This window comes from Pempheris klunzingeri, chromosome 16, assembly GCF_042242105.1.
Source record: "Pempheris klunzingeri isolate RE-2024b chromosome 16, fPemKlu1.hap1, whole genome shotgun sequence".
NCBI classification, from domain to species: Eukaryota; Metazoa; Chordata; class Actinopteri; order Acropomatiformes; family Pempheridae; genus Pempheris; species Pempheris klunzingeri.
Window position 1 is genome coordinate 6,844,681 of NC_092027.1, and position 17,311 is coordinate 6,861,991.

A 17,311-nucleotide genomic window follows, 5' to 3' on the forward strand; every position below is an offset into this window, starting at 1 on the left:
AGGCAATGTTTTGTGACACACAGTTGGAGCACTTCTACAGCTTGGATGGGCATGAAACTGAATCATCATCGCAACAGATCAACAACTGGAAAATATCTAGCTGTCTGACAAGCCTGTGTAAACAAAAACAGACAGTGAGGAGTAAACCAAGACTCCCGAGGTGCAAAATATTCAAAACTGGTGGTAATGATAAACGTATATGATCAGTGCATTAACTGGCCACACTATGCTGCTCTTTGTTCTTCTTGTGGTGGTGGACTAGGAGGACACCCCCGCTGCTCCTCTCAGGCCTTATCCCCTCCTTTTTTCCGCTGTTTTTTAGTGTCCTGTCTGTGGTGCAGTGATAAAGACCAGGTCACGAAAGAGACAGCGGGAGGAAGCAGGCATTTAGCTGGTGGATGGAGTTTGAGTTTCTCGACAGCAGAGTGAAACAAATCCAAATAGAACTGATAAAGTGAAAGCTAGCAGGCCAATCTGCAGCCTTTTACTTTGTTAATTAGGGATTATCAGGCTCTTTCTCTCACTTCCTCTCTCTCCGTCACACACACACACCCTCCCCTTCACACACTATTGAGTATCCCACTCCCAGAGATGCAGATGTTTGTTTGCCGGGTTGTGATGCTAAGAAGTGATTTCTTTCACAGGACAGAACAAAGCAGACGATACACTCCACAGGGTAATCACAGTATATGCAATCCAGAACCTTGATACCTTGATGAAGCGAATACACCTGAGCAAATGGAAAGGCAAAGACAGCCTCTAGTGTGCCACCAAAAACCGCCTTTCGTGTTGATTATCAGTAAAAAAAAAAAAAAATGTGTTCAAATAGCATCCTCAAATTACTTGTTTTCTCTGATAAACAGTCCAAAACCAAAATGTATTAAATTTACAGTGATATGAAATAGCAAAAGCTGCACATTTAATTAGAAGAGAGAGGTGTTTGCTTAGTGTAGCATAAATAATGAGAGCAGGGGGCAAAAAAATAGTCGGGCACATAACCTTCCGCAAAACTGCAACTTGTCACTTTTACACCTCACTTAAGCGAGATATATCGTGTTCATAAATGACCTTTAGAAGTGCTGATAGGATATGCTGATAGGATACTCTCAATGAAGGTGAATGAGCACATTTCCCAAAATGTTGACCTATCCCTTTAAGGAAGTGGAACCAGAGAATGTTTGGCATTTCTGCTTGATAAATGAGTCAAATGATGAATCATGTATAACAATTGTTTTTGATTTACTGTTTTATGAATAATTCGATTTGTTCCAGCAGTGCTACCATTCCAGCGCTGCGAATTTATGAGCTTTAATTAAATATAAGAAAAGAGGGAGGGCATGCTTGCAAGTGATATGGCTAATGTGCGTATTCACTGTAAACATTCCTCTTAAACATAGAGAGCGACTGTTGTGAAGCACACTGCCTTTTATACACTGTGCTTGGAAAGCAGAGAAGGATTTTTTTCCCCCCTATTGTGCTTCTTTCCAAGCTCCTCGCACTTCTGAGGTAGACTTAAGGAAATTGTTAAGAACCCGAGGCAGCAGCAGACCAATGAAGGAGGATCTGAGACGCTGTCTGTCTGCCGGCCCTCATGCACTTGTTTTCCCCCCTTTCCTTCTCTCTGAAGTCGGCGTTATGATGTGTGTCTGTGTATTCATCTCACGCCTCTGAGATGTGAGTGCTGGATATGGGTTTGTGAGTGCCTGTGTTGGCACATGCTCTATGTGTATCCCATGGGTGCGTTCATGGACATGCAGATGTTCAAGTGTGTGTGTGTGTGTGTGTGTGTGTGTCTGCATTCCTTTGAGGAACACTATTTCCCCGGGCCTGACTTGGAGTTGAGCTAATATTTGTGGAGTTAGAAGTGAGAGCGGTATGTCAACAGTAGGAAGTCAGAAGCCCAGGGTTAGTTCAGATGACTCCATTTTCCTCTGTACATGTCTTATAGAAAGTAGGGAGAGATGCAAATATTACACTGATACACAAATACTGTAAGAACATACAGACTCAGTGCCTTTCAAGCCCCACTAGGCATGGACATGGTGATTTTCAACAGGCTTTTAGCAGAGCAACCTCCAGGCTACAGGATTGTCTGCAGCAGTGGGTTATTTCATCCTCCTTCCCTCTCTCTTTTCTCTTCCTCTCCTGCTTTTTGCCCACCCCCACTCTCTCTTTTATCTCCTACCCTCCTCTTCCTCAATCCCTCCTCCTCTGCATCTTCTCTGTCATCTCTGTTTTGCCCAATCTTGGTCTGCAGCTCTTCACATCTTCTCCGGGTCTACAGGTCAACCAGGCGGAGTGTGACAGGGAGACACAGACAGACAGACAGACAGACAGACAGACACCCTACCGTGTGGAATCTGCCCTCCTGCTGGCTTATTAGTTCATTAGCAGGCAGAGATGCCGGTATCAGCGGCTCCTCTCACAGCTAATAGAGGGCATGTATTGCTTGCTACTAGCTCGTTATGGCAGCTCACCCTCATTCTTGTTGGCTCTCTCCGTGTCCGTCCCAACTCTTTCTCTTTTAGTCCGACTATGTAGGATTTGCTTGTTAAGGTGTCCAAATGAGGCTGTCTTTGTGTGTCTCCGGGTGTTTGCGCACATACCCGTGTGTCCTTGAGTGTGACTTTGCATGAGAAGGTTTTACCAGTTATTCGCCCTAATGATAAAAAGAGCCGCATAGTTCCAACAAGAACTTGCCAAAGCTGGCTGTAACTAGAATACAAATTTATAAATCCAAGAGCCAGGAAAAACAAGGTTTGGTCTCTGGAATATGTTTTGGTGATGAAGGGGGTAAAAAAAAAAAAAAATGTAGTCGGTTAAATCGAAGCAGTTTCAATCAAAACTGTTTTTGTATGAAGTCTATGTGACTTTTGCTGAACAGCTGCATCTGTGGCCACAAGACACAATTACAGAATTATAGTGAATGCTAACACACACCATAACAGTGGCACAAGAAAGTCAGAGAAATGACTTTGTTATATCAGTTAAACAGAAGTAACTGCCATAAGTTACTACTGGTCATACTAGAGCAAATAACGGCTTTAACGGCAAAACCACTGAATTTCATGAGTGAAGTGAATGTTGAGTTATTTTTCATTTGTAACAGGAAGATTGTGTTATTTTATCTTAGATCACTTAGGGTGAATGTTGATCAGACACCAACATGAAGATATATGATTTTATAACTATGGAAAGTCATCGCGGGGATAATGACTCTGTGTTTTGTTGTGACGATTGCGAGGTTAATTATTACAAAGGGATCTACCAGTTTGGCCAAAGCAGCGCCTTTACAGATGACGCTGCATTACATTGTGGAAAACGTACAGCTGGATTAAACATGATTTTCTGAAACTGCTACAAAAACCAAGTGGAGTAAAGACGTTCTGTGCGTGTGATGAAGAGAGCACACAAGTGTTTGATTGTGAGTGTGTATGACGTAGATTTCTATACGTGCTCTCTCTACGTGTAACCCTCAGCCGTCTTTCTTATTTCTATCTGTGTTGCTGCGCACAAAGGCGACATGTTGCTTGGAGAATGTGTGCCTTTGTGCTTGTATACTGTGCTGAGCACACGGTTACTCAGGAGCATTGCTGTTTGCCTCCCTCTGCTCCAAGGCCTCTTCTTTCTGGAGCACTGGTTTTATTTTAGCCTACTGCAAGGTGAAGAGCTGGAGCTGACACGTCAAAGCAGGAGTAGCGGAAAGTTCAGCCTCATTTATGGTGACAGAATTTGACTGAGTGCTTCTGTAATGCATGTTATTCCCAGAAAAACATGTATTTGATGCAGGTTTAAGTATCAAGTCTTGCGAGCCACTACAGCTGTGCAGTGTGGTTTTGATGGTTCCACCAGTGAATCTGTTTGCTTGTGTCACTAATAAAGTTTGATTTTATGAGTTGAATCTATTCTACAAGTAACACCGCAGGAGGTTTTTAATGTCTTCTTAGACCAGAGCAGCGTTATAAACTTCTACAAGGCCACATTTGTCAGCTAGCTTTCAGCGTCCACTCTGCTGCACTTGTCGGTGAATTGATGTCTGGTTCAGCTCAGAGTCTGTGATAAAGGCTGAAAGCAAAGACTACCTGTAAATGTCACAGGATTGATAAAGAGAGCAAAGTTTATCAGGGCTGCTGTGACTGTGCACACGCGTGTGCATGTTAGTGATAGAGAAAGTCAGCCTTATCAAGTTTATACTGTGTACACTAGCGAGCACACATGCCTGTTAGTTTCCCTGTGTGTCAGATAAAGTTGGTGAGGTTTATCGAGGTCAAACAGACCATTTCCTCCTCTCAGATTTTCACTGATTTGGTGTTGCAGCGCGGCTTGAACCTCTCTAATCCAAACGCTTTGTTCGAACTGTCGAAACGTGAAGATTACAGAGGAGTCGGAGCACTGGTGTACTGGCAAGTCTGAAATAAACCGGGTCTCTGTACATGCGTGTACCTCAGTGCTCATCTGGTAGCGTAGCTCTGGGTTGGAGTTGGCCTCATCGTCTTTGTTAAAGGAAAAGTTAAACATTTTCGCTTTCTTGCATAGAGTGAGATGAGGAGATTGATGCCGCTGTCGTGCTTATGGTAAATAGAAGGACCTAGTTGGCTTAGCTTAGCACAAAGACCGAAAAGTGAGCTCTAGAGGTGCTGGTAGGTGGATCTAGTTGCCTTTATGACACAACCAGGCTAGCTGCTAAATATGCCACAGATTGAAAAAAACTATTATCAAACATTCCATACACCAAATGATTAATAGAGTGGTTGAGAAAATAATCACATGTTAAAGAATAATGAAATTAATGGTTCGTTGCAGTCCTTAGATTGTGATAATGTATTAACGGCTCCCTAGTTGAATAAAGAAAAAATAAAACTACAATTAGCTACCTGCTTATGCATCAGTATGCATCTTACACACACTTAACTTATTCAGTTAACAGTAAGTTATACAATTACAATGTCTCTCAAACCGATGTTTAATAAGCCGAATGGGAGTTAAAGTCATTGTTAATACTCTCTTCATGCATTTCTTCACACGGTGACATGTTTTATGCTCAATTGCTCGCTCTAATGTGCGTGTATGTATAATCAATGAATGCTCGCATACATTTGTAAAACATGTCTACCCAAGCATGCATGTGTTTGTGGCCTCTATCTCATTAGAGCCCTTTGTCACCATTTGATCTGTGGCCTTCCATTGTGCTCATATCACCAATGCATAAAGACCCGTGGGCCGCATGGGCCGATGAATCGGTTTGCCAGGCTGTTGCCGTAGAGGGGGGGGGGTTGTGTTTGGAGGAGAGGAGGGACAGAAAGGTTAAGATAAAGTTGCTTTGAACAAATTCTCTCTTTGATCAGGCGGCTCAGCGGTGAAAGGCCTTTCTTCCAGAAGTCAGAGCCAGTTGAGAGAGGAGAGATGGAGATCCGTATTGTCCTGTTTCATCTCGCTTCTGTCTTTCTTTTTTTTTTTTTTGTCTCTGTGTGTACTCCCTGCTTCTTTGTTATGGAGAGTGCTAGTCTCTTTCACGACTCCATGCAAACACACACATGCATAAACAATGACTTGAAAGCACTCCTCAACACGCCCATTAGAAAACTGGGTGTAATTAGAAATGATGTAACTGAAATAAGAAGATTTTCTCAGCTCTTCGCTCTTTAGCGCTAAAATGATTGTTTTTGGGTTCACTGATTAATTGAAAAGAAAATGAATCTGCAACAATTTGGATAATCAGTTCATCATTGTCAAGTCATTTATCAGGTGAAATTGCCAAAAAAAAATTGCTTGTTTAGCGTCTCAAATGTTCACGGACAAAACAAACAATTTACCATGATGTCTGGGAAATTGTGATGGGATTTTTCTACACAGCTTTTTGGCCAATGGTCCAAGGGGAAATTGCAGCTGGTGAAAACACAAAATACACACATTTGTGCACAAGACACATAAAACATACCATGGAAATATATTATACATATTCTAGAACCTACATAAAACTGTTCACATTATTTACAGACTATCGAATGAAAAAAAATGAATTTATAGACTTCTTCAAAATGAATACAACCATTAGTTGCAGCCCTTTGTCTACACAAAGAATGTCTAAAACAATTGTTAGTGAGGGATTGAGATAATTTCTCCTTTCCCATTTTCTTAGCTTTGTCACAGCATGCCTATTCTTTCGCTGTTAACAAAAACACTTATTTCCTGACAAGTCAATTGATTATTTCCTCTACTTCAACTTCATTCAGCCTTGGGTTTATCAGTAGAACACCCTCAGAGCAGACCTGGAACTGTAGCAGCCAGCCTAATGGATGCAATAGACACACACACACACACACACACACACAGAGGGATGATATATTGTGGGATCTCTCTTTTGTACTGTTTTTTTTTTTTTTTTTCTAAAGCAGGGCTATCAGTAAGAAGGGGCAGTACAGCTGACCACAGATTGGTGAATAGTAGTTGAATGGATGTTGCCATGGATGCGTTTATAGCTATTCCAGTCACACACACTCAATACAACACTTAAACAGTTTGGTGTACCACACACACATACACACACACACACAGTCATAATAACAGCTGTAATATTGAAGTGTCCAACACCCATCCAGCTCCGTAAGCCATTTATAGCAAAGGCTCAATTTTCTTATCTTATTTCTCGTTAAAATCTCATCTCACACGGCATGTGAGCGGGGGCTTTTTAAACAAACGGGCACTGTTAAACTGAGGTCCTTTCAGCCAATCACTCCATTAAGCCGGAGCACAAACATTCCCACCACTCAGGCTTGTTGTCTTGACAACGATGCTATGGGAGGGGCTGTGTCGTCTGATTGGCCAGTCACCTGTGTGGCTGTGCTTCATTTTAAGTCTTAAAATGAGGATGCCATGACATTTCATACAGCCGTTCTTGGTCCTCAGAGGATAAGTCCTCATTGATCCGCTGACTTTTCCTGCAGTGCCACCATAAGGATGAAATATTATCAAGTGAAATATCTATCAGATGGATTGCCATGTCATTTTGTACAGCCATACATGTCCATCTTCCTGATTAACTGTAATAACCTTGGTGGTCCCTTAACTTGTCATCAAAGTCAAAAATTAAATGATCAAATACCTGCAAAACTGATTCCTTTCAGCCTCACCTGTACTTTTGTGCTAACATGCTAAATTATAGAGAACATGATTGTCTGCCGACTCTTCGCCTCGTTTGAAAGGAAGCTTGCACGGCTCAGGACGACACAGGATGATGTGCTGACACCAGCCGTCTCTCAGGCAAACAGTTAGCTGCACATGTGTCTGCACTGTGGACTGTGTCCTTTATAGCAGACACAAGAGACTGATTGTTATTTAGACTTTATTGCACTTACTTAGTCTTTATTGCGCATAGATGTTTCAGAATGACAATTGTAGCAAAGATTGGTGCTCTTTAAAATGTACTAATGATATTAGCTCTGAATTACTACCCAGTAGGATTATTAAAGAAATAATAACCAGCTGCAGTGTTGATCTCAAAGCAAAGAGGTTGTTCTTAATGATTTAAAGGCTAGTATAAAAATGTAGCCACTGCTTTCTGAATTCATATTTAGCTGTTGATGGCAGAGCGTTGTAACAGTGAATGTGTGGTGTGGAGGCAGTCGGGTCTTTGTTGCTGTGAAGTGGTGCAGAATGAAAACTTTCACATGGGCCTTTTATAAATCGCAGTGTCTAATAAAACCGACATGAGACCCCAACACCTCTTTTTTTTTATCTTGTTGTTTTGCAGATAGCAGAAGCAGCCAAGACTTCCTCTCAGGCTGATGACTTGTACCTGGATGACACAGGCTCAGGAGGCTACTACCCTGAAGACGATGATGACTTTAACTCAGGGTCTGGCTCAGGTAAGACACATTAACACACACATATGCTCGTGGACTTTGGTAAAGACACACACACATTTTCATGCTCAGCAAGCAATTACCCAGAGGCGTGATGGCATTAATTTTCAAGTCTGCTGCAGGTAAGTTTTATGAACACAAAGTTTTTCCGTCTTTCACTGGCAGACTAACGTTGTGCCATCACTTTCTCCCTCTCTCTCTTTCTCTCTCTCTCTTTCCCATCCTTTCTTCCACTGCCTCTCTCTTTCTCTCACTCGATTTTAAATTGAGATTGCCTTGTCAACCGGTCCGCCGTGGGCAAGTGTGCAAATTTCCCATCTTTTATTTCACGTCTTTTTTATTAGCTCTTCTGCTCTGCTTTACAGTGCTCATTCCTTTGTCAAAAGTAACTCTTCTTTGTGAGAGAGTTGTATAAATGCAGTGAGGGAAGGTCACGCTAGGTGATAGGAGACAGGACTTTGATCAATAGACCTTCCAATACTGTATACGTGCCCTATTACTCTGCTCTGACATTCTGTATTCTATAGGAGATTCAAACTCTAAATAATACATTGCAATTAAACATAGAGTGTGAAGTTAAGTAAGACAAACTATGACTGTGGGCATAAAATATTGATAACATGCATGCCTGTATTTTACAGAGCAAATATTTCGAGCGTTTTATACACATTTTGCTCTTTAATGGGAAGACATTATTTACCTGTCACCCTCTTTTCTCCCAGGTGGAGCTGAAGAAGTGGTGGAAGAAACAGTGACGATCAGTGTGGTTTATATCGAGCCCAATGCAGCAGAACCCACCCAGGACTCCACCAAAGACTTCACACCCAGGGTGGAGACAGCCACGGTCAGAGAAAAGGCCAGGGACAGCACACCCAGGAAACCACTCAGAACAGAGGTAAGAAGGATAGCCCAACCGATGTTTGAGGCTGATACAGATATTGATATTTGAGTGATATTGCTCAGGCTTTTGTAAGAAATTCCTAAAAAAAAAAAAAAGAACTACAATGATTTTTCTTAATTTCCATGTTTGTTTGTATTGTATGTTAGGACCCCTTTGAAAAAGAGATAGGGCATCTCAAGGGTTTTATTCTATCCATATTTATCTTGAACTTTTTGGGAAACACAGTAATTCACTTTCTAACTGATAATTAGATGAGGAGATCGATACCACTCTCACGTTTGTATATTAAATATGAAGGAGGAGCTAAACTTAGCTTAGCATAAAAAAATAGTCACTGTGCCACAATTATTTTTTATGCTTTCACAGATCGAACAAAGTATAATGTGTTCATTTGCTATTTAATAATAAATGAGGTGCTAGAAGGTAGATTTTTATAATTTTAGACAGAGCCAGGCTAGCTACTTCCCCCTGTTTTCAGTCTTTGTGCTAAGCTAAGACAAAATGCCCTGATGTATTTATTCTCCACATAGAGCATATGGTGCACAATCAGTATCAAGTATATGAAATGATTCAGGTATCCATATAGATAGAACATCTATAAGCATTCTCTGCCATTTGCTTTAGTGTGACCAGGTATCATATTATCATCATATTATGACAGTATGCAAGTTCAAGTCATTTATCATCATGTTGGCTCATTCGTAACGATCCTGACTCCACAGAGAGCCACGCAGCACCTCGGTATGTCTTTAGCTGAACCAGTATGTCGTCAAATCCCCTGTAATACCAGGAGCCATGAGGTTGCTTTCAGGATAAAGATCAAGTGCTCACGTCAATTCTCAGTGTTTTTGCTCCATTGCAAATCATAGAGGATTACATCTCTCTCGAACATAATCACATATTCTGGAACCATCCTAGATCTCACTTCTGTGTTGCACTCTTACTGTACTGTACTGGATACTGCATCTGTTTGGGATTAGTCTTCAAGGTCTCAACCCCATAAACCAAGCCTACCTGGCCCTGTTCCGTTTTTTTTTCTCTCTTGCCTCTGTCACAACTCTCTCAGCCAAATGCACTGGCTCAGTTCCATTTTGTTCCTTTGCACCCTTCTCTAGTGTTATTGGAAAAAGCATGGGATACGCGGGTCCATTCCAAATACTTCTTTTCCTAAACTCCCTGAAAAACCATTGGGTCAGTGGCTCTGTTTTCAGTGTCTACTTTTCTTGAGTCTTGCACTAATCTCTTTGGGCAATCTGGATTTGTTCCATTTTCTTTTCTGGCCTGTCTTTACAAGTTTCACTGGCCAGGTTCCATTTTGGTCCCCTCTCTTCTCCATTGACTAGACCTTCTTGCCAAGTGGACCAGTAAAATCCTCACTTTTCCCTTAAAGCAATAGTTAAACTTTTTTTGGGAATACACTCATTTTCTTTCTTGCCAAGAGTTCGATGAGAAGATCGATACCCATCACATGTCTATGAATATGTCGCTAGAGCCAGAGGCCACTTAGCTTAGCTTAGCATAAGGATTGGAAACATCTAGCCTAGTCAAGCTAAGATAATTTAATTTTTAATTTCCTATTAACTAAACAGACACATATGAGTGGTATCAATCTTCTCATTCAACTCTTAATGATAAAGCAGCCAAGCATAATTACCAAAATGTCAAGTTATTTCTCAAATATTAACATTCATGACTTTCCCGGGGATTAAGCCATGTTGCCCAAATGAACCCAAGTACGACAAACGCACAGACGAGGCATACTGGAGGACAGTAAGTGAAAGTCAGCCGTCAGTAAAGAAACCCTAATCTCTCCTCTTCCCCCTCTCTTGCCTCTTCCCCCTTCCTGTCTTTCTTCTCCTCACGCAGGCACCAGTGCCAGTTACAGAGGACCTGCAGAGGAATCAGATGACTAGTACGACTAGCGCTCCCGGCTCACCCCAGGAGGCCATTGAGGTCCGCACTGAAAACCTCTTCCAGAGGACAGAGGTGTTGGCAGGTATGTGTCATTACAAGCCACAGCCATCAAACCATTTTGGAAAATTACTTAAATACACATTGAAAACATATATGTGCTATTAATATGTCCCAGGTTTGTGTTCTAAATGAGTTTTTTGGGGGTTTTTTTCGACATTGGTGGGATGATACAGCAGCTTTTGCATCACAGATGAGTTTTCTGTTAAGCTGAATGCAGATACGATGAGGGAGATCTTAAAGAAATAGTTAGTTAGATGACAGGACTGATACCACTCTGTCTGTATGGCACTCATGGAGCTACCACCAGCAGCCTGGTAGCTTAGGTTTGCATAAATACAAGTAACAAAATCTGCCTACCTGCACCTCTAATTTAATGTGAGTCTAATGTTTCTCAAATTCTCATACATTACAATATGTCAGCATATTTCTGGTAAACAGTTAAGTCTTGAAAATCTCAGACATATTTTCCCTAATGTGTCCCGCCTGAACCTTTCCTCAAAATAATTACTTTTAATAAACTCCATCTGCATCCCTCGGTGGAACCGTGTAGAGTTCACAGCATTGTGGGTGTTTCAAGTGTGTGTCGCTCGCTTTGAATAAATGAAAGAGGGCGGAAAGGAAATTATCGGACACAAAAATCACTGTGGGCTCTGATGCCATGCCTCTTTCCCTGCGTGTCTGAGGCAAACATTGATTGGCACTGTACTTTTACTTTGTTGTGATATCCATCTGGTGTTGGCAATATGTAGAAACAAAATCAACAAGGACAAATCGGGACAGCCTCAGTTAAATGAGAGCTCGACTCATATCATCTTTTTCATATTGTTCTTGGACTGTGATAGAAAAAAAAGGCCTTTGGATAAGGCCTAAAAAAGAAAAAGAAAAAAAATACATATATATATGCTATGCATCATGTCCACTCATCTCCCACCTTGCCCTCTCTACCTCATTCTCTTTACCCCTAGTCTAGATTATAAGCATTACTCTTCATCTCCCGTATGACTTCTATAAAAATAATTGCCTCTAATCTAATTTTCCTGTATTCACTCTCCATTGCATTACTGCGTCATGGAGCTCAGCGGCTGGGTGTTTGCCAGGATCTTTTCCCATGGGGCCAGTCAACATGTGGAAACCTAAAGTGGAGCAGAGGGCAGATTGTAGCACCAGGAGAGACCCTAAACAGATTAGAAAGCTATAAAGAACCTCATACAGGCATAATTGTGAGGGAGAGTGAAATAAGCCCATGTGGCGAGTTAGGAGCATTAGTGAGGAGAGTCGGGGTCAAAGCTGGAGGGGGTTGGTTGGTTTTTTAATAAACCCCGGGCGGATTTTATTCAGAATTCCCTTGATGTTACACCACTTTTAGCCTATTGGTTTAATATGTGTCCTTTTTAAAAAGTTCAACCGTCAATATTTCTGCCTCCGTCTCACTAAGAAGTCCAAGTTCCTGGAGACATTCATGCAGAACCATCACATGTAGCATATAATCCTGAATCAAGGCTAGGGTCTGTGCATTACTGTGTGCTCGATAACGCATTTGATGCAATATGTAGCACTCAAACACCAACAAAAGAACATGGAAGACAGATGGTGTGGTGTTAGGTGGCAAAATATGCCACAAAATATGAAAACATGGCCTCCTAAAATGCATACAACCTGGTAGGCCTCTTCAGGCTTTGGCTAGCCCACACTTTTTTTTGATGTAGGCAGTTCACAGTAATTCACTTTCTAACTGATAATTAGATGAGGAGATCGATACCACTCTCACGTTTGTATATTAAATATGAAGGAGGAGCTAAATTTAGCTTAGCGTAAAAAAAATAGTCACTGTGCCACAGTTATTTTTTATGCTTTCACAGATCGAACAAAGTATAATGTGTTCATTTGCTATTTAATAATAAATGAGGTGCTAGAAGGTAGATTTTTATTTAGGTTTTATTTTATTTATCAAATAGTGAATGGCCAAAGTTCCAACGTCTTACACAACAAATCAATCAGTTCACTTTGGACTGTTGCATCAGCTACAAATAACAAGCGGCACCAAAAATACTGTTGCAGTGGTGAAACGTATGTTAGATAAGAATATAACTGACATTATTACATTACAATGCTAACTTAGACTTTATTTGTAGAGTTTGTAACAAAAGATAGCTACAAAAATGATTCCATTCCTAAAACCCACCTCATTTTTTTCTAATCATCCAAGTAGACGAACTCAAAGACCTTTCAGCCAGGTGTTTGTCCGAGTCGCCGTCAATGTTTCAGTCTAGCAATGACATTTATCTTCAAGTTCAGGAACAGAAATAGGATTTAGTTCAAGCCATGCTGAACTGATTGTTGTTTGTTTGTCCCCATTGGATTCATTTGCCTGACTGTTAAGCAATGGAGCCAATACCATCAGCTTCTTCCTCTCAAGCCCCAAGTCAGCAGTCACTGATTGGGATACAGACTGTGTCGAATCGGCCACTCTTGGGACAACACGGCTCCGTGTACCAGTCAAGGATCAGAGGCTTAATATCCCCTACATGGAACACTAACTTTAAACTCACCACCAGGACACACATTACACGAGCTGAAATGAACCCAAAGAAAATGATTGACTTCGTATCTCTGGAGACAAATTAAGGGTTTTCCCACTGACATGAAGCAATTGCGCTGGTTTCGCCACACATACCCTCAACCCTTCATTTTGATAATTTGGGAAATGGGGAATTGCATTAGTGCTAAAATTTGTTGCAACAGATCCGGTTACCGAAATTAACTGTGTTGTAATTGATTGCACAGGATAGAAGAAACTATTGAACTACAACTAAAAGGAGGAGGCTCAGTTCATGTCCATTATGGCACACAGTAGGCCTTGATTTGACTTTCTGAGCATTGATAGTTACCTGCCCTTTCTTTCTCTGCCTCTCTCAGCTGTTATTGCAGGTGGCGTGATCGGCTTCCTGTTTGCCATCTTCCTCATCCTCCTCCTCGTCTACCGCATGAGGAAGAAGGACGAGGGCAGCTATGACCTGGGAGAGAGGAAACCCTCCGGCGCAGCCTATCAGAAGGCGCCAACCAAGGAGTTTTATGCATAAAACCTAGTCCTCACGTCATCAGAACGACAACAAATTGCAAGTGACTGTGAAGAAAACAGTCCATGACAACAGCAAACCTGTTCAAAAACAACAAGAAACAACAAAATGTTTTCAACTTGATTAAGGAAAAATAGCATAAAGGAAAGCTTTTGCATAGAGTATTGTAATTAAGACCTTTTCTTTCTTCTTTTTTTAATGAAAAACAAGCATTTCTCATTTTATGGCAAATCTCAGTGTATTTAAGCATTTTGTGTATTATTTGAAAAGGCTGAAAAAAAAAATGAAAACAGGATCTGTAAAGGCGAGGAAACGAATCGCATCTGTCTTCTGTCAAAGGAGCTGTTTTTAGTCGCTGACTACTTTTAACTGTAGCAGTATGTTATTTGTAAAGAAAAAACAATTTAAAAGTGGAAATAATTGAATATAATTATTCTGTATCAATCCTACTTTCTTTTTTTTTCTTTTTATTTTGTCCTAGCATGTCTGATGTTGATCTCTAAAGGTGTATAACATTAATTTATCTTTTCTCTGATGTTAAAAAAAAAAATGCCTTTGTAGTTTTAATGAAGCTCTTTGGTCTTCATATTAACGCTGTTAACGGTCAATGTAAATGTTCTCCCTTCAGGTTACAATGTTTATTATTTGCTCTCACATCATTTTTTTTAGTCAAACGTGAGCGTTTCATTATGTCGTGTTTATTTGTTTGTTCTCTTCTCAATGTAGCCTTTTTTTTTGGTTTTGTTTTTTTCATTTCAACAGCGTTTTATTGACATACCAGATCTTTAAAAGATAAAAATTAAGCGTCAGGGCTCGAGAGAAATCACAAACCTCGCTTCTGTTTTGTGTCTCGCTAAACTTCCTTTCTATTTAAATGCATTCTCGTTCACATTGCACATTCACAGCTTTTGCTTCCCACTGGTGTTGTGCAGCGTTGCGTGTACGTAGAGTGTTTTAGGGTGAAGTTTTCTCCTCCGTGGCTTGTGGTGTTTTTGGCCCATAGCCACCTCCCTCCCTGATGTGTCCCTCGAGTTTACTGACTGCACCCAAACTCTGCTTAGCACCCTTTCACCCTTACATCTCCTCCCCCTCCCTCTGTTTACCCTAACCTCCCTCACTCCCACCTTCTTTTTAATCAGATTGGAGCACGGCCAGTTGAGTTGTCAACCCCCACCCCCACTCACTCTCTTTTTCAGCTGTATGAAGCCACCCGGGCGGCCTGGTGTTATTGTCCGTACCCCAGTGTTGATGCTTTAGGCCCAAAGATCTGCTCACTGAAGGCCTGCTACTACTTGGACGCAAACACACCAGGCCACGGCTGAATCCCCCACATGCAGAGCACATACCTTTGCGGCAGACAACACCAGACCCCCCCCCCCCACACCTCTAGAAAACCAAGTTTCTCTTAGAGGGATTATTAAATAAGGCTGCACAGAAAGTATAAGACTACAGTGTTATGTCTGAATAGTCTTTGACAAGACACTCACGTTGAGGGCTATTCATGTATTTTTAGTGGTCAGCGCAGGCATTTAACAAGAAAAAAAGAGCTTCTGTTGAGAAAGGAGGTTGTTTACCAGGTTTAAAACCTACAAAGGGTTTTGTTTTGATGCCATTTTGCATCCCCAAATGAGGTCAGGCTAAAAAATGGCTTTTGCAAAATAGCCACGTAGCTCCATCGAATGAAAACACAGGTTACGATCACATGACAACAACAGGTTATTGTCTTCTCCTTTTCTTTTTCACATTACATCTACATTAACTTGCTCTGAAGAGACACGTCTTGTCTGGCAGGTTTGTGAAGTTGCCTTTTTCAGCTGTACAGCAATGTGAAGTAGATACAGTAGATGCTGTCACATCGTCTAAACTCCTAACGCCACCCACATGAAGCTGTTCACCCCTCTACCTCTCCATCCCTCGTGTCCTTCTCTTCTTTCGGTCCGTCTGTGATCCTTTGGTTGTACACTTCTATCCTCTCCTCCCCCTTCTCTGTTGTCCGTTCTCGTCATAGGACTTAAAGTACTGAACTATACTGAAAAACCCAAAGACTCACAGTATTTCTACTCCTCCCATCCTCTCATACCCACCCCCTCCACCATGGCCACATCATGTTGTTTCCTCATTCTCTTTTTCTTTTCTCTTTTAGTTTTTTTCTCTTTCTATTAGAGACCTGACCTCTGAGTCCAATTGCTTATTAGTATATGAAAAGATATATAAATATATATAAATGTATATTCACAAATGTTTTAAACCTTCAAAGTGCCTACCATTTGGAAATGTACTTGCTCAAGGTGAGCATGTGGCAGGTGTGTACACAAAGGAGGGGTGTAAACGACTTGACTGGCATTCTGTGAGCATGGATGACTGTAATGGTAACTTTTTTTTAGTCTTACAAAAGCTGACAGTATTGTACCTATAAGTTGAAACAACACTACTGAATAAACATTGTGGCCTAATATCCAACTGCTTCTGCCATCTTGTTTTAAAACCACACTTGTTTTTTTTTCCTCCCTAATATGTAGATTGTGTAAAATTTTTTATCAATGGAATATCGGGAGTGATATGGATGCAATATTGGTGTGATTCCAGTTGTGGATCTCTCATCAAGTGTTATGGTGTTAACAGCTGAATGAAAACCCTCAGTGTGACTTTAAGGATACAGGTGAAAATTAGTTTATACACTTTACATAATGGATTCCTTGCAGCTTCTCAAATGCGAGGGTTCACAGAGTTTGTTGTAAATTAAATATGGTTGGATTTGGTCAGACAAACAAACATATTTAAGATGTCACGATGGTCTCTGAGAAATTGTGATAAGCTTTTTTTCCCACAATTTTCTTACAGTGAAATAACTACTAAATGATAAATCAACAGATAGATCTGATTTGAAAAGAATTATTGGGAGCAAAAATGAATCTCTCTAGTTTTACACTGATGTGAATCAGAGAACATTTACCCTTCAAGCATGTATGTGATTGTTTGACCCTTACTACTTGAAAGAACAGTGCAGCATTTTGGAGAATATGCACATCCACTTTCTTGCTGAGGGATGAGAAGATCGTGTTAATCACTCTCGTCTTAAGGATAGCTGAAGCCAGGATTATCTTATCTTAGCATAAAGGCTGGAAACACTGTGAAACAGCTAGCTTGGCTCTGTCCAAAGAGCAGTTTGTTTGATCGAGACATTAATTTAACAAAAGTTGCTGTGAGATTTAGAGGTGCAAGTAGGCATCAAGCTGTTTCCCTGTTGCTAAGCTATGGCCTGGCTAAACCAGATCCACTTATTAACAGACATGCATGAGAGAGGTATCAACCTTCACATCGAAACTAATAAGCACATAAGCAGATTTCTCAATAGGTCTAACACACAGTATCTGTCTTGCCGTTCTGTCGTGGTTTAGTGATGTTCTTTGCCTTTATTTATACATTTTCTGGTTTTTATATGAATACCTTTGACAAAAGATTCGTGGGACCTATTAGCGGGTGTTTTGGTTCTAGTA

General features: G+C 40.9%; 1 protein-coding gene across 1 annotated transcript in view; it reads left to right on the top strand.

Annotated features, from left to right (window-relative positions):
- Positions 1-16,269, top strand: part of sdc2 (syndecan 2) — a 41,889-nt gene extending 25,620 nt beyond the window's left edge. The window contains exons 2-5 of the mRNA XM_070847003.1: positions 7,751-7,865; positions 8,585-8,757; positions 10,630-10,759; positions 13,654-16,269. Coding sequence (XP_070703104.1) covers positions 7,751-7,865; positions 8,585-8,757; positions 10,630-10,759; positions 13,654-13,817 — 582 coding nt within the window. The 3' untranslated portion in view covers positions 13,818-16,269. The remainder of the gene's footprint in view (positions 1-7,750; positions 7,866-8,584; positions 8,758-10,629; positions 10,760-13,653) is intronic.
- The last annotated feature ends 1,042 nt before the right edge of the window (positions 16,270-17,311 follow it).